This window comes from Tupaia chinensis, unplaced genomic scaffold (assembly GCF_000334495.1).
Source record: "Tupaia chinensis unplaced genomic scaffold, TupChi_1.0 Scaffold000473_1, whole genome shotgun sequence".
In the NCBI taxonomy this organism is placed as follows: Eukaryota; Metazoa; Chordata; class Mammalia; order Scandentia; family Tupaiidae; genus Tupaia; species Tupaia belangeri.
The window spans coordinates 3,233,413-3,252,086 of NW_006159982.1; the positions used below are offsets into that span (position 1 = coordinate 3,233,413).

The 18,674-nt window shown below is 39.9% G+C and overlaps 1 protein-coding gene across 5 annotated transcripts in view; it reads right to left on the minus strand.

Moving 5' to 3' along the window:
* ESRRG (estrogen related receptor gamma) overlaps nt 1-18,674 on the minus strand; it is a 736,743-nt gene that overhangs the window by 177,406 nt on the left and 540,663 nt on the right. For all 5 annotated transcript variants that reach the window (XM_006155837.2, XM_006155835.3, XM_006155834.3 and 2 more), the window contains one exon: nt 970-1,086. In XM_006155837.2, coding sequence (XP_006155899.1) covers nt 970-1,086 — 117 coding nt within the window. The remainder of the gene's footprint in view (nt 1-969; nt 1,087-18,674) is intronic.

Sequence of the window (18,674 nt, forward strand, 5' to 3'; positions counted from 1 at the left end):
GTCGACTACGTGGGAGTCCAGCGACATAGCCATTATGCTAACTGCTGGTTCCCAAAATTATAATATTTTTAAACTCATTTATTAAAGAGAAGGAAAAAATAAAATGCAAATATAGCATGTGAAATACACATCTATAACACAAAAGCACACACAGGTAGAGAGAGAGAGATTAAAAAAATTAAAAAGCCTCTAAATACTAGGCCTCCCCTGAAAGAGGACAATTTTTCTATATTTCCAAATGTTAGTTTCACTATTCATGCTGAAATCCACAAATATTTCCAGACCTTTGACACATGTGGAATAGCTAAGTGGAATCTGGAATCGATGGGTTCAGTTCTTGTCTCCCCTAGTTATTAACTGTGTGAGCTTAGGCAATTCATTTAGCACAGAATACATATTCACTGCTATTGTTTTGTGTTTGTTGTTGTTATCCCCAATGGAAAGCAAATGGAAAGCAATTTTAATATCATATTGCAAGCTCTTATAATAGAAAAGAAGTCCAAAGGAAAAGGTTGGAAAAGAACAAAGAGTGTTTTAAAATTAATTAAAAAACAAACAAACAAACAAACCACCTCTGTGAACCTGGTAATAAGAAAAGCAAAAAAGACAATGACAGCAGCCTCTCGGTTTGTCTTCATCCTTTGCCTTCTGCAATTGTAAAAATTAACAAAAAATCAGAACTGTCAAGCGTACCTGGTGGGTTTAGCTGCCCATCACATGTGTCCTACCTTGTCCCTTCCAAACTGATGTTAAGCAGTTAGCCAGGACGTATCAGAAACTTCAAGTGTAAAGAAGGAATACTTTGCCATCAGATTCGGGGTACTTACTGTCATCCCATCTTTTTCTGGTTTCTCTAAAATTGCTGTAATTCCCTGCAAACCATTCCACTCCCCCCTCCCAAAGAAAAAAGAAAAAAAACCCACACACAGAGATGAATCTAAAGCACACAGACACTAACACAGTGCTTACCTTCTTTCAGCATGCCCACTTTTAAACACTTCATGAAGCGGCAAGCCTGGCAGGATTTACGTCTGCGCTTTGTGATCTCACATTCATTTGTGGCAGGGCAGCTATATTCTATATTACCTAAAACACAGAGGTTGGAGAAAAGAAGCTGTTAGGTTGACCCAGGATATACTGGCACCCCAAAGGCAATGTACCTCTGTTCGTCCTGCACCATCGTCCCCAAAAAGTCACATGAGATTCACAAGGAATGGCAGAAATGAATGATGCTGGGTGCTCTGCTACACCCAGCAAAGGTGCACCAAACAACGAGAAGGCAGATGGTGAAGCTCTTCAAAAGATTAAGCTTAAAATGAGCCTTTAAACATTATGCTTAGTCTGTTCATGTAAAGTAACGGTCTTCCTGAATCTTAGGATGCAAAGGCAATTTTCAGAGTAGATTATGTTCATAAAAAGATAAACATCAAAACTGGATTTTTGTATTATCAGTCCCGGATACCTTTTGGTTACTAATGCTTTGGTGCATCAGGCTTACTGTCTTTCTGCCTCTGAACGACATACACCTCACTGGGAAAAAGGATGAGCAGGCTAATTTGCGACTCAGGTAAACTCTTAACAGGCGAGGACCAAGATGACATAGTTCTTGCTACAACACATACCAGAGCCTTACAACACAGTTCTGTGCTTGGAAAATGCTTATGGGTGAGGATAATGCTGACGACAATGGTCATCATCATGTGTTACCTTATTTGCATACTTAATGCCAAACACTCAAGCTCCATGAACCTGTTACAAATCAGACTAAACTCTTATGAAATTGTATTTTTCCTACTGGACTTTATATCATTAATAGTGATACCTGCATATTTGAAATAACTAGAAGACTCAAACTTTAAACTTCTCCAATTAGTGACAATGACAGGGTGTAGGATGTGCTCTGGGGCTGCCTACAGCTTGGTAAAGAAGCTGCCTTTAAAATAAAGCCTCTCTCCCCTATCAGCTCTGTCACAGAGTGCTTGAAGGTCTTTCCTTACTTCCTAACCCTTTCCCCTGGTGATTAAGTGCATTAGTATCTTAATGAAAATGCATTCTGTTTATTGCCCTCTTGGGAAGGGGGAGGTCATCACACCCAATGCATAAATTGTCATCAGAGACGGTCCGAGCATAATTGCAATTTTGCTGCTCTGTGTTCGCAATAGTCAGGGTCCATCCAAGTCCCCTGAAACCTGCGCAGATTCTAGTAATTAGCATAGAGTCTGCCTGGGACCACAGCATTGATGAAATATTTCAGAGTTAATCACACTTTGTAAACACTGATTTATATTGACTACCTTTCTCCAGACTGATGTCTCCTCATTAAATATCACATTAGTGGATTGCAGGATTGTACCAAGACTCAACTACTCAGCAACTGCTAATTCACCAGGAAGTAACGCCAACCACTTCTAACTACTGACGATTGGGTAAGTATGGATGCCTTAAACATGTTTTTTTGAAAGGCTCTACTTTATAATTTGAGAGAAGCCTAGCACAACGGTTTCACTAAATTAGGATTTGTAATTCCAGTAACTTAGTAAGAAAAGCAACTAAGTGTTAAACAAGAGGTGAAGTAATAACAGTAATATTAATTGCATCAGCAGCAGCCACCATTACCTTCCTCAAATATTGCTGATGCTACACGCACAGTAAATCAAAGATGAGGCAAAGGACTCAGCCTGGTTGGGTCATGGCTGACAACAAAAGGATACAGAATCTGCACTACACATGAACCACTCTTCTCTGCCGTTGCTTTATCCTTGAAAATGTATTTTGCACCAAAAGAGTATTGGTAATCATTTTCTAGAGGTTGATTAGTATTCTACTACTAGATCCTCTCCCTCCAGATGGACCTCTCTATACTTATTTTAAAAGGATCTGTGGCCGGATCCATGCTCCGGCCTTAGCAGGATGTTCAGATGATGCCAGGTCCCTTTGGGAGATCACGGGTTTGGTTTCCTTGTCAGCCTTTATGTTCTGGGAGCTCATGATCCTGCTAGCAGAGAATACTGTGAAAGAAGGGATTGTGGGGGCCAGCAGGTGGCATGGTGGTTAAGGGTGCTGGACTCCCATATGGCCGACTACAGTTTGAGTCCCAGATTGGTGGCTCGCTTTCTCATTTTTTTTCTCTCTCTCTCTTCTTCCCTGCTCCCTCCCTTTCTGGTCAAATTAAAATAAATAAATAAATAAAGTTAAATAAAATAATTCTTTGGAAAAAAAGAGGGAGTGTGGTGTGAGACCCTGTGGAAGGTATATTTGTACACGTGTGCTCTCTCTCTCACAAGAGAAGTACATTTTAAAAAGAAAGAAGAAAGGAAAGATGCTCAGGCCATTGTTTCTTTAGGAAGGATCTAACAATGACTGGTTAGAGGATGAGAAGAAACAAGGAACAGCAGTTGGTGTAATAGCTATGTTGCTGAACTCCCATGTAGCCCACCGCGGTTTGATTCCCGGACCCGGTGGCTTAAACTCACGCTGGGCACGTGTGTGTGCATGCCCAAGATCCCGAGAGGAGAATGGAGGAGAAGGGATTGCAGTGTTGCTATCCCCCCTGGGGGGTGATTTCTCGCTTTCTGTCTCTGTCTTTCTGGGGAGCGCACACGCCCTATAGCAAAAACCTCTCAAATAAACAAAAGAGTCTTAAAAAGAAAAAGAAAAAAGAAGGATTAGGAGAAACAACTGTTTGTCAAACACCATTATCTTTCCTTTCTCCTACAGAAAAATCAGCATGAAGTAATACATGCTCACTTTCCCACACTAAGGCACAAACACTAGCCTGAGACCTTTAACCCAGTACTGGAAACTTCTACAGGGATGAACTACCACCACAAACAAATATAATTATCTTTATTTCAGACTTTTTCTCTTTAAAAAATTGTACCTTTTGGTAGCTAGTGATGAATTGGTAAAATGCAATGCTCAGTGAGGACAAGGCTGAGCAGAATGGGAAAGTTGCATGTTCCAGGCCACAGACCTGAGACCTCTATGCCCACAATCTGGAGCTGAGTGAAGCTAGGGGTAGATCATGGTACCGGGACCCTGCCGAAGGTACTATCCCACTGTCTCTCTCTTATTCATGAAAGAAGTTAACATACTTTAAAAAGATTATATTGCCGAGCTAGCAGGTGGCATGGTGGTTAAGGGACTGGACTTCTATTTGCCCAAACGTGGTTCAAGTCCTGGACTCAGAGGCTTGCTTTCTCACTCTCTCTCTCTCTCTGTTGAGTGCGCATGTTCTATAGAAAATTTTAAAGTAATGATAATAGAATATAGTGGTATACACTGCACCATTTATTTCTCAAAAATCTTTATTACAAAAAAAAAAAAAGATATTGTATTGCCATCCTTCACATCAGCACACTTTGAACAGGAACATGAATCGGGCGTGTGTGTCTCCTACCTAGATGGTGACTCTGCTTTGACCATGTCACTACCCTAATTAAAAACAAAATAATTCCTGTGCCCTCCTGAATTAAATATAAAATATCAGTCCAGCAAACGAGATCTTTTTCAGGCTAACTCTCCTCTACCTCCCCAACAATATTACAATTTTTACCTTGCATGAACTTTCAGATGAAGCCAATTCAATTTATTCATTTTTTTTTTTTACTAAGTGTCCTTGAGACTTTCCTCTGAGAATGATCTAGCTTTGCCCCTCTTTTCTTCTTAAAATTATTTCCAAGACTCAGTGTTCAGCTCCAAGTCCATGAAATTCTTTCACAAAAAAACTTCTCAGACCATCCTAACAGAAAATAATTTCTTGGTTCTCATCTCTTTCTGGGTATTCTCATGACTTACAGACAGGTCATATTTTGTTAGACATTTTTAGGTGCAAATGACCTAGTAGATGGACCAAGGACCTTCTCTTACGCAGTCTAAAATTCCTCTACCAAAAGGTAATATGTAGGACCAGCAAATGATGTAGTGGTTATATTGCTGGACTCAAGTTCAAGTTCCAGACCCAGTGGCTTGAAACTCACACTGGGTACCTGTGCATGCATGTCCAAGATCTGGGAGGAAAATGGAGAAGAAGGAATTGCAGTGTGGCCATCCCTCCTGGGGGATGATTTCTCACTTTCCCTCTCTCTGGGTTTCTCTCTCTCTCTCTCTGGGTCTCTCTCTCTCTTTCTGGCGTGCACACACTCAGGCAAAAACCTCTAAGAAGAAATAAAGGTAATATGTAGGTAAAAGAACACATGTATAATAACTTAGTGTTTCCTTGCTGTCTGAAGGTCATTACTATGAACATCAGTCATGGTGCTGTGATGCAGTAATGTCCATAGGACCAAGTGAGTTGCATGTTCCAGCAGGAGGCCCAGTCACAGTGATGGAAGGGGTAGAGTGCCGCTGTCCAAGGCTGCAACCAGAGGGAAGGCCCTGGTTCAGCTCCCAGACCAACCTAGTGAGCCCAAACATGGAATCATGTGCCTGTAATCCCAGCTAACTGGCAGCTGGGACAACTGATTGAAAAGGTGTGGTGTTGTCAACAAACCTCTCCCTTCCTCTGCATGCACTCTCTCTCTCACACTAATTTAAAAGTAACACTAAAATGCATTCCAAAAATTACCCAAAAAGGTAGAAGAAAATCTAGTAAAAATGTCAAAACCAGAAAATATAGGCTAGATACAAATTCAAAGGGGTAACGAAGGAGGAAGATCTCACCCAAAAAAAAAAAAAAAATCCAAAATATACAAATGCTTCTGGGTAGTAATGTGTTAAAAAAAAAAATCTGTAAGAGGCTTTAAAGGATAAAAGCTATATCCTGATATGAATAGGGTAAAAAAAATAGAATATATGAAATAAAAATCAATGGTACTAAAAGTGATTATTATTATTATTATTATTTTTAGGGAGAATTTTGCTATAGGGCAGGTTCACTCACCAGAGAGACAGAGGGAAATAGAAAGAAAAAAAATCACCTAGCCACACCACAATCCCTTCTCCTTCATTCTCCTCTCAGGAATTTGGGCGCACATACACACGTGCCTGGTTGGAGTTTTAAGCCATTGGGTTCAGGACCTGAGTCACATTCGACTATGTGGGAGTCCAGGATGGTACCCATTACACCATCTGCTGGTCCCAAGTTTTGTAACTTTAATCTTATTACAAAACTTAATATTATAGACAAGGTGCTCTCAGAATTGAAGCTACATTGGGGGCCAGGAGGTGGCTTAGTGGTTAAGGGTGCTGGACTCCCACATGGGAGTTCGAGACCTGGATCTGGCGATTTGCTTTCTCATTCCCCCCTCCCCACTTTGTCCTTCTTGGGTTAAATGAAAATAAATAAATAAAGTTAAATAAAACAATTTATTCTCTTCTCTCTCTTTTTTTTTTTTTTTGGAGAGATTTTCGCTATATCAAGGGGGCATGCTCTCGCCAGACAGACAGAGACATTAGAGACAGAAAGCAAGAAATCATTCCCAGGGGGGATGGTCACGTTGCAGTCCCTTCTCCTCCATTCTCCTCTAGGAATCTTGGGCACGCACACACACGCACCTGGCATGAGTTTAAGCCACCAGGTCCGGGATGTGAACCGTGGTCGACTACGTGGGAGTCCAGTGACATAGCCATTATGCTAACTGCCAGTTCCCAAGTTAAATAAAACAATTTAAAAAGAGAATTAAAGCCACACTGGAGAAAATATTTAAGTGTAATTTGATAATAGAAGCTAAATTAATGAATGCCTCTTCTACGAATTATGTGAATATTTAAAAATTTCTGCAAAAACAAATTGCCACGAGTGTGTTAGATCATGTACAAAGAACTACTATAGTTTAATTTCCATGTTCACTATGTTCTGTGATTCTTCAATGACAGAGATATGTAAAGACAAGAAAAGTTCTTAAGGAGAATGTATTGTTAGAATTCATTTTTTTTGGGGGGGGGGAGAGGTTTTCGCTATTGGGCACGTGCACTCACCAGACAGAGAGAGACATAGAGACAGAAAGCGAGAAATCAACCCCCGGGGGGGGATGATCACACTGCAATCTCTTCTCCTCCATTCTCCTCTTGGGATCCTGGGTACACACACACACATGCTCGGTGTGAGTTTTAAGCCACCGGGTCCGGGACGCAAACCGCAGTCGACCGCGTGGGAGTCCAGTGACATAGCCATTATGCCAACTGTTTTTCCCTAGAATGAATTTTTGAGAGACTAGCAATGTCTTATTCTTTGCTGCATCCTCAGTGCTTATCAATGAGCCTAGAATTTTGTATATCAGCTGGCTTAGAATAAAGAGAGGTAGTTCTTCATCTTGAAGAATTCAGAACCTTAAAGGAGACGAAACATGGGAACAAAACAATACAGCGTAGTGTGTGGTGTAGTGAATCTGGCTGCAGAACTACTGAGTTGTTGGAAAAGTCAAGCGTACTTTTCTATTTTTTTCTATGCAAAAATGCATCATGACTTTTCAGATGACCCTATAGACCCAAACATGCATGCTTTTTCACAAACACAGAGGTCATGTGGAGGAAATTCAGTCAACTATTCACACAGGAGCAATGCTTGAATCACACTACGAAGAATGAATAAATGGGGCCAGCCCCATAGCACAGTGGTTAAACCAGCCAGCTCCCACGTGGAGACCATGGTTCACATCCTGGCCTCAAGAACCTGAAAATGTGTCTGCATGTCCACAGTCCTGAAGGAAGGAGGAATGTAGGAAAAAGAACTGTGGCATGATCACATCCCATAGAAGGGTGTTTTCTCCGCTTCCCTCCTTTTTTCTCTCCCCTATCTGATAAGCACACACACACCCTTGGCAATAAAATAATATAAAATAAATTCAAGTTCCAGATCCAGTGGCCTGAAAAGCAAGCTGAGCACATTTACATGCCCAAATCCCAAAAGGAGGGAGAAATAGGGAAAAGGGATTACAGCATGACAATTTCCTATGAGAAGTGCTTTCTCAGCTTCTCTTGTTTCTCTCTCTCCAGTGAGTCCATGCACCTTCTGGGGAATTAAAAAACAAAAGAAGAAAGAAAAAAGGAATAAATGACTCACTGGGGTAAAAGAATCTACCCAAACTACAGGAAACACATTTTGGTAGGAACACATGGAGAACATAGAGATCCTAAGTGTTCTCACAATTGATAAATTTTAAGTTTCAGTGTGAAAAAAATTGTTTGCAATGAATTAAGTATCCTTCACAAATGTTGTATTTCAATAAATCTGTCATAATACATACAATGAGTCTTCCAAAAGTTATGAGAAATGCACATTATGGGAGAAAAAAAAAAAAACAAGCGAAACAAACAAACAAACAAAACTCTAGGCCTGGATTTTAAAAATGTTTTGCACCAAAGCAAACTCATACTTTAATCACATTTTTCACAAATTTTGTGAAGTCCCCTCACATGGTTGATAACCTTGATTTTACTAAGTAACTCTAGTTTATACCCTGAAAAGCAAATCAACACATTCTAAATAACTTATTTGCCAGAGGAAAACTTGTCTAATTTCTAAGCCCTCCCATCGCCTTACTTAGCACGTCTTATTGGCTACGATTGCCCATCCAACAAAGTCTTTGATCCGTGTTACAGTCTACAGAGACTCTGCCCTTGAAAAACCTTCCCTGGTGCTTTTTCTATTCAATAAAGCAAGCATTTTATCCTAAAAATGTGCTGCCCCAAGCACCTGGGTAACAATGTTACATCTATTTTGGTAATGATTCAAAGACATCACTCCCAGTAGACCATACGATCTCTATGGGACACTTGTTTTCCTTCGATTCACTAAAAGACAAAAATATTTCCCGTAGTAACTGTGGGCTCCTGGAATGATAACACCGGACAGTCATACAGGGGGATGCAGACGTTAGTGTTCACAGCATAGGAGTCTCATTTCAGACATGGAGTTTTCTTGGATTATAGCTAGCTATTTTCTGGGACACATTTGTTAGATGGCACCAGGGACTGAATTGGGCAGCTACTGATGACACGACTGGAATTTTCCCAGTGTTGTCAATAGCCGGGGCTGTGCGCACTGCTGTAGAGGGGAACCAAATCAACAAGCTCTGGGTTTTTAAACCAGGCTGACAAGAATGATAGAGCAATTTATAATATCTCCTGGCGGCTTTTCAGAAAGTCCTGGGCTCTGATTACTTCTTTCAGAGTCTTTTGTACAATTAGTTTGCAGGCAATATAATTTTCTCACTTACTGCTTAATAGAATCTTGCAGCTAGCTGGCGGATAGAATAACAGGGTGTGTGTAAAACTCCAGCCTGGAGTGCCAGTGGATAATTTGTATATTCCTTTCAGTCACTTAATGGACTTTTACAGTTTGGCAGTGAAAGGGCTGAATGATGTAAATTAGCATGGCATCTCAAAATAAAAATATATGTCAAATCTTTACTCCCGATTCACATCACTCTCACATGGTAATGATGCATTTGGATTTATGTAGTTCCTAAGAGTTGCCCTCTTCTTTTCACACATACAGACATCATAATTGTAAAGCCAATTTGAAAGCATCTGTATATTTCCCCAATAGTTTTAATTTTATTAACAGAACCAAATGGTTTGAGGTGACCCACAGGGCACTCCAAGTGGGGTTTATCCAATTGTTTTTCAACATTAAGTGATTTAAAAATAATGGGATTTCCTCAGTACACAATTACAGAGCAATGAAAACATGCAGGCAATGATCTGTAGTATTTTTCGTTTTGAATGCCCAAAAACATAAAAAGAAAGAAAGAAAACTCTGTAATGTAGAGTAGTAAAGATTTTTTCCATTATTACAGTACTACAACTTCCCATCTCTCACTTCACTCGTTTCTAAACTTCTTTGTTTCTTTGACACTCATCCCACCTAAAATAGAGATTAATACTATTTATAGCTACTGTTATATAATATGAACAACTAATTTATTATATATCTGTTACTTTTATTTTTTTAAGAGGTTTTTGCTATAGGGCACGTGTGCTTGCTAGAAAGAGAGACAGAAAGCGAGAAATCACCCCCCAGGGGAATGGCCACACCGCAATCCCTTCTCCTCCATTCTCCTCTCGGGATCTTGGGTATGCAGGTACACATGCCCAGCGTAAGTTTAAGCCACCCGGTCTGAAATTCCAACCGCAGTCGACTACATGGGAGTTCAGCGACATAGCCATTATGCCAACTGCTGGTCCCTATATCTGTTACTTTAAAATGCTATAGTGCTGGCTCCATAGAGCAGTAGTAATGCACTGCTCAAGAGAAGCCAGATTTCATATTATGATCATGGTTCAAATCCCCAGCCTGGTCAATGTAAAAACACAATGGGGTCACTCAAGAACTCAAGATCAGGTGGGCCAGAAGACTAGAGGAGAGGATCGGGGCATGACCAAACTTTGTGGACAGTATAACTCTCCTTCTCTCCCTGCTCCCCTCCCTCCCTCCGTCTCTCTTCTCTCACCCTCACATCCATATACCTGCGCTATTTTATGAATAAATGGGTGAAAATTTAGGGGAAAAAAAAGAGTTATCATTATATCAATGAACACATAAACTGAGGGAGATTATATTTTTTTCTTTTGAAAAATACACTCAATGTTAAGACTTAAAAATATGTTATGTAGGGACATAAAGTTGTTCTCAAGGAACTGTGCAACACACTTTCTGGTGCTTTCTTTAAAACTGCCCCTAGAGTCACTTTACAAACTGTAAAGGGGGGGGTTACATTATACCTCATTTTCACCCAAAACATATACTGCTCTCCTCATCACAAGACATGATGATGCCAAATAATTTTTGTTCATTACCACACTTTAAATTTACCTTCAAAGATTTGTCATCACTGAAGTGATTTAGAGAATCTGCCTCAAGCTCTGAAAGAGGATTCCCAAAACACTACAAGGAATGGCAGTGCCAGATAACTAATAGGACCCCAGACCATGTGCAAAATGTGGGTTATGGCATATTGAAGGAGAGCAGAGGAAGAGGAGTGTCACGTCAGGTTTACAGTTAACAACTGCCTCTTATCAAGGCATTTTCATGGACAGAGTTACACCCAAAGTCTGAAGTTCTGTGTTTCCATGCTGTCCCTGCTACCCCTTAAAAATGAGATGGGTGACAGGAAAGTGTCAAAAAGGTCATTTGAGACCAGCAGGTTGTGCAGCTGTTAAAGGCGCTGGACTCCCACATGGTTAACTGCAGTTCAAGCTGCGGACCCAGTGACTTGAAACTCATGCTGACAAACTCATGTATGTGCCCAAAGTCCCAAGAGAAAAATGGAGGAGAAGGGATTACACCGTGGCTCTCTCGCTGTGGGGTGATTTCTCACTTTCCCTCTCACCATCTCTCTTCATCCCACAAGTACATGTGCTCTATGGCAAAAACTTTAAGGAAAAATAAATTTATATTAGATTCTAGTCTATTCTATAGCATTAAATTCTGATATCCATAAACATAGCCTATGAATCATAATAGGATTAAATTCTGATATTCATAAACATAGTCTATGAGTCATAATAATGTGCTGGTGCAAACTGCCTCATTTTCAATGTGAAGCTCAGGCCTAGCCAACAAATGAAAATGGCTGATATTTTGCCATTAAGTTTGAAAAAAGGCAGAAAGAAAACTCACAAACAGGCAGGTTTGTGCACTTGAGCAATGTCTCGTGACTGAAGACCACACACTCTGGTCTCATCCTGCAGTAAGCTGTGTCTGGGAGAGGGACTAAGGTTCAGCTGACTCAAGCACTGACTGCCTTTCTGTACAAATATATCTGAAAATAAGATTGTATATCCCCATTGTATGGAATGAAAAATGATTAACAACAACAACAAAAAAAATTGCCGTAAAATGTGGGCAAATTATCCATCCTGAATTTCAATAGTTTTAATTTTATTAACAGAACCAAATGGTTTGAGGTGACCCACAGGGCACTCCAAGTGGGGTTTATCCAATTGTTTTTCAACATTAAGTGATTTAAAAATAATGGGATTTCCTCAGTACACAATTACAGAGCAATGAAAACATGCAGGCAATGATCTGTAGTATTTTTCGTTTTGAATGCCCAAAAACATAAAAAGAAAGAAAGAAAACTCTGTAATGTAGAGTAGTAAAGATTTTTTCCATTATTACAGTACTACAACTTCCCATCTCTCACTTCACTCGTTTCTAAACTTCTTTGTTTCTTTGACACTCATCCCACCTAAAATAGAGATTAATACTATTTATAGCTACTGTTATATAATATGAACAACTAATTTATTATATATCTGTTACTTTTATTTTTTTAAGAGGTTTTTGCTATAGGGCACGTGTGCTTGCTAGAAAGAGAGACAGAAAGCGAGAAATCACCCCCCAGGGGAATGGCCACACCGCAATCCCTTCTCCTCCATTCTCCTCTCGGGATCTTGGGTATGCAGGTACACATGCCCAGCGTAAGTTTAAGCCACCCGGTCTGAAATTCCAACCGCAGTCGACTACATGGGAGTTCAGCGACATAGCCATTATGCCAACTGCTGGTCCCTATATCTGTTACTTTAAAATGCTATAGTGCTGGCTCCATAGAGCAGTAGTAATGCACTGCTCAAGAGAAGCCAGATTTCATATTATGATCATGGTTCAAATCCCCAGCCTGGTCAATGTAAAAACACAATGGGGTCACTCAAGAACTCAAGATCAGGTGGGCCAGAAGACTAGAGGAGAGGATCGGGGCATGACCAAACTTTGTGGACAGTATAACTCTCCTTCTCTCCCTGCTCCCCTCCCTCCCTCCGTCTCTCTTCTCTCACCCTCACATCCATATACCTGCGCTATTTTATGAATAAATGGGTGAAAATTTAGGGGAAAAAAAAGAGTTATCATTATATCAATGAACACATAAACTGAGGGAGATTATATTTTTTTCTTTTGAAAAATACACTCAATGTTAAGACTTAAAAATATGTTATGTAGGGACATAAAGTTGTTCTCAAGGAACTGTGCAACACACTTTCTGGTGCTTTCTTTAAAACTGCCCCTAGAGTCACTTTACAAACTGTAAAGGGGGGGGTTACATTATACCTCATTTTCACCCAAAACATATACTGCTCTCCTCATCACAAGACATGATGATGCCAAATAATTTTTGTTCATTACCACACTTTAAATTTACCTTCAAAGATTTGTCATCACTGAAGTGATTTAGAGAATCTGCCTCAAGCTCTGAAAGAGGATTCCCAAAACACTACAAGGAATGGCAGTGCCAGATAACTAATAGGACCCCAGACCATGTGCAAAATGTGGGTTATGGCATATTGAAGGAGAGCAGAGGAAGAGGAGTGTCACGTCAGGTTTACAGTTAACAACTGCCTCTTATCAAGGCATTTTCATGGACAGAGTTACACCCAAAGTCTGAAGTTCTGTGTTTCCATGCTGTCCCTGCTACCCCTTAAAAATGAGATGGGTGACAGGAAAGTGTCAAAAAGGTCATTTGAGACCAGCAGGTTGTGCAGCTGTTAAAGGCGCTGGACTCCCACATGGTTAACTGCAGTTCAAGCTGCGGACCCAGTGACTTGAAACTCATGCTGACAAACTCATGTATGTGCCCAAAGTCCCAAGAGAAAAATGGAGGAGAAGGGATTACACCGTGGCTCTCTCGCTGTGGGGTGATTTCTCACTTTCCCTCTCACCATCTCTCTTCATCCCACAAGTACATGTGCTCTATGGCAAAAACTTTAAGGAAAAATAAATTTATATTAGATTCTAGTCTATTCTATAGCATTAAATTCTGATATCCATAAACATAGCCTATGAATCATAATAGGATTAAATTCTGATATTCATAAACATAGTCTATGAGTCATAATAATGTGCTGGTGCAAACTGCCTCATTTTCAATGTGAAGCTCAGGCCTAGCCAACAAATGAAAATGGCTGATATTTTGCCATTAAGTTTGAAAAAAGGCAGAAAGAAAACTCACAAACAGGCAGGTTTGTGCACTTGAGCAATGTCTCGTGACTGAAGACCACACACTCTGGTCTCATCCTGCAGTAAGCTGTGTCTGGGAGAGGGACTAAGGTTCAGCTGACTCAAGCACTGACTGCCTTTCTGTACAAATATATCTGAAAATAAGATTGTATATCCCCATTGTATGGAATGAAAAATGATTAACAACAACAACAAAAAAAATTGCCGTAAAATGTGGGCAAATTATCCATCCTGAATTTGTTAAGTTAAACAATATACACTTTGATTCAGTTTCCCCAAAATTTGTAAACATGGTCATTGCTTTAATTCCCCAGGTATGAGCTAAACAGTAGGCATTGAGCATGCTTATCTTAAAGAGAAAATAAGAAAAAGAAACCTTTCGTGAGCCTATTGTATATTTATCCTTAGCAAATCACCTCACATATGATTTGGGAAAATATCTGAGAAAGGGTGAGTGAGGTGGAGGGGTAAATGAGGTGAAGGAAAAAGAAAAAAGTAAGAAAATAGCAGACCTAGATATAAATTTCAGCTCTGCCATTTTATTAACTATGAGAACTTGAACTAGTTAATTTTATTATCCTCAGTTTGCTATCTAAAAGGGGAATAACCATATGTGTTTTATAACATTCTAAGAATTCCATGAAATAAAGGTATTAAAATTATACATAGTTTTGTTCCCCCTTCTGAGAAGAAAAGGAAGAGGCATTTTAAGATACCACTGATTATTAAATACCTGTCTTTACAACTAAATCTGGCATTTGGGAGTATAACAACTTTCTTCAGATTTACGCAAGGGATGTCATTTGCTTAGAGATGATGAAAGAAGATTTTGTCCTGCCAACAACTCCAGACACGATGTTGCTGTTTTAAAGATACTGAGGGGATAAGGAAGGACTTTTACAGTCTTTTTAAGCACCAAGTTGTCTAAGAAGCGAATTTCTAAGACATGAACTACATCTCATGAACATTTTCTGTTACTACACTACAGCTCATGCACTGCCAATTGCTGGGTCTAATCTGATTGGCACAGGATTAGCAAAGCTCTTCAAAATCTTACCCTGGCCTTATCTCTTGCCACAGTCCCAGGTCAATTGCTGCCCATCCCAAGCCCATTTCTTTTTTTTCTTTAAAAAAATTTTTTAAGAATTTTTTAATTCTATTTATCATTATTATTCCTTTTTAAATTTGCTACAGGGAACACATGCTCACCACAGAGAGACAGAAACTGAGAAACCAAGCCACTAGGTCTGATACTCGTACGTGGTTGGACATGCAGGAGTCCAGCGCCCCAACCACCACACCCCTACTGCCCTTCCAGCCCATTTCTTTGTCTGACACCCACATGGTAGTGCCTTGAAAGCAGTGTTCTCTTTCCAGTTGGTTCTCTGCTTGTGCCTATTTAACCATTCTTCAGCAAAACTCTCCCAGGTCTCCTAAGACCCAACTGGGGCCTTTTGGCTGTAACTAGCTCACCTCACATTTATGCTTCAGGTGAACCCTTCTTTCAGCACTTAGCATAATTTATGTGTTTATTGAATTGTCATCATCTTGTCTCAACTGTATATTCCTTGAGGGCAGGGACTTCCTTCCCTCAGAAACCCCCATGCCCAGCAGAATATCAGGTCAGGTGAAAGACTCACAGGACGTGCTCTTTGGTCAACTTGATTCGGAATGATTTATTTTTGTCTTCATCCCCCCATTTCAATGTTTAGCTCCAAATTACTGATTAAATAAAACTGACAGCAATCCATCAATAGTATAGCATTTGGCATTAAAGCAACACAGATTTATATCATATGGGACTTCAAAGAGATTCTTAAATTCCAATTGCTTCAACCTCTTGTTCTACATAGAAGACCACAGAGAGGCAAGTATGTACTGATTCACTTAAGGTCACTGGAGCTTATGATCTCTTTATACTCTTACAAGAATATGGACTAGTTAATTGCAGAAATGAGACTAAAACTGAGAAATTCTGATATCTATTCCAATTTCAATGGCTTTTAATGTGTCTGCAAATGCATAGATACCGGTATCTAAAAACCTAATCATGGGACCAGCAGGTGGCGTGTTGGTTAAGTTGCTGGACACTCCCACGTGGCCAACCATGGTTCGAGTCCTAGACCTGGTGGCTTGCTTTCTCACTTCCCCCCTCCCCCTCTCTCTCTCTCTCTCTCTATCTGTCTGGTCAAATTAAAATTAAAAATGAATGGATAAATAAAATAAAATAAATAATTAAAAAAAAACCTAATCATAATAAACACTAAGCGTGTCAGGCATTCTTCAACATACTTTACATGTATGAACTCCTATTTTGTGGTTGAGCAATTTACAGCAGAGAGAGGATAGGAAACACCCCCAGAATCACACAGCAAACAAGTATCCGAGCCAGGATTTGAACTCAGGCACTCTGAATCCAAAGTCTGTGCTGTTAAACATGATGTAATATTGTCTTGCTGTAATCTTTTCAAAGTGATTGAGTATTGTTTAAAATAGAAATAAAAAATGAAAATGCTTTCTTCTGAAAGGGTGCTTTGTGTAGCTGCTGTTGTTGCTATTGTTGCTGGTTGGAAAGGAAATTGTCATGCCTGACACAGGAGCCCGGGAGTGCTAGGATGAGGGTGAGTCTTGGCATTGTCCTTTGCTATTGTCAGACTTACGGTGCCAGGGCAGCTGTGGGATAGGATAGGGTTGCTTTTAGAGAATGGAATCTCTCAACACCTCAAAAAGAAATCCCTCAACTTGTCCCCATACCACTATGGTTGGTGGCCAGTTTAATTCCACAGAAACCAAACAGAGCCTGTCACCAAAGCAACAGGTGTCCAGCTGTACACAATGCATTTTAACTGTCCCAAAATAATGCTATTGTTCATGATGGGGAAAAAAAGAATAATCCATAACCATGAGAGTATGTTAGAAAATGCATTTAAAAGAAAGTATACAGTAAAAATACATTCATTGATGAAAATGATGGAAAATATAAATACCTCTCATCTAAGGTATGCAGAAATTCAATGCTTTTAGCTTTGATGAGATAAAATCTTCTTGGAAAAGGCAGCTTTTTATCAGTATAGAATGCATACCCTATATGATGTGTATAACCACTTTATCTTAGTTTGGAAGCTCATTTGGTTCAGAAATGATGTCACAGAAGTCCTCATAAAAGAGCGTAAAGGCAGACTAACTGGTGGCATGGTGGTTAAGATGGCTGGATCCCACATAGTTGACTATACAGTTCAAGTCCTGGAACCAGTGGCTTGAAAAACACACCAAGGACATACACATGCTTGCCCACAGTCCGGAGGGGAGAGAGGAAAAGGGATCCCAGCATGACCACCCACCCTGGGCATTCTTTCTCACTTCACCCCACCACCTCTGGTGAGTGCACCCACCCTATAGAAAATTTTTTAAAGAAGAAAGAAAAAAGAAAAGCTCAAAGGTGAACATTGCCACAAGAAAAGCATTCTATGCTAGGTGAGCTAACCCTAACCTAGAAATTGGCTGCACTCAGTAGCCAATGTCAGTTTTCACAGGTTTTTTTCTCTATCAATACATTTTAAATGACCTTCATATGAATCTGCCCCTTCCTCTTAAAACATAAAGCAACAACAACAAAATGCTTGCTAACAAAACACTCTTGGTAAATGAAAGAAATGCTAATTTGGCCTAATGTATCTGCTGTCTTTGGATGGAAAAAGATGTCAATGTGTGCATGTCACATGACAATGACTAGTACGGTAAGCCCACATGAGAAGTGGAGACATTTAGATTACACCCTCTGTGACAAAAGTAGCTGACCCTCACACAGGAATTTGAGTTCTGGATATTTTCTTTGTGCCATAAGCAGGTAATAGCAAGCATAACCTTTCCTAATACTATCCCTAAATGCATCTGTTTTTGAAAACTATCAATGTGCCCAGAACTTGGTCAGAAAAGAGAGACATTGGAGACTTCCTTTAGGATCAAGTTCACATATTCAACAAATATCTGTGTCTTCTAAAATTAATACTGATTTGAGGAACTCCTGCTTGGCACAGTGATGGTGATTCACCTGAACTAAATGGTACGAGGCAGCAATACACATCCATTACAAGGTACCATGAGTTCCAAGGAGTCAAATCAGGGCTCAAGTCCTAATACTTCCATTTTTTGTGTGACTTTCATAAAGCTTTGAGATGTGAAGTTATTTTCTTTGTGAATAAAATGAGCATGGGCAATAATAATTGATACATGATGGGGCTGCTGCTAAAATTAAGTCATGTATTTAAGGGATTCAGCAGAGTGCTTGGCAGAAAATGAGCACTGATTTTTAACAATAATCACACATTCTAAGTAGATCTGGGGAAGGGAGTCAGGACGCAGAAGGAAGCCCTAAGAGCAACTCGAGAGTTGCCAGGGACTTAGTTCTTAGCACAGAAGTAAGGAAACGACGGAAGGAATTTCTTCTGGCTTTGTACAGGTTGGTCAAAAGGCAGAGGCCTAATCAAAAGGCACTTTGCTTTTCCAACATAAGCAAATAGACAAACAGAAAGACCACCACATGGACCTAGTCATAAAAGGAGGTGGAACATGAAAAGAAAGAAAAGTAAATAATTACCCCAAGGGTCAGGGAACTCAGATAGGGCTGTTAGCTGGATTTAGAGTAAGACGAGGAAAGGCCAGAGGAGAATAATGAAAGCCCCTCCCATGCAGACCTTGTGCCTGGAATTTTCCTCTCTAAAGTAAAATCTGTACGTCTCAATGATCTGCTATGTCGGGATACAGACACAGCATTCCT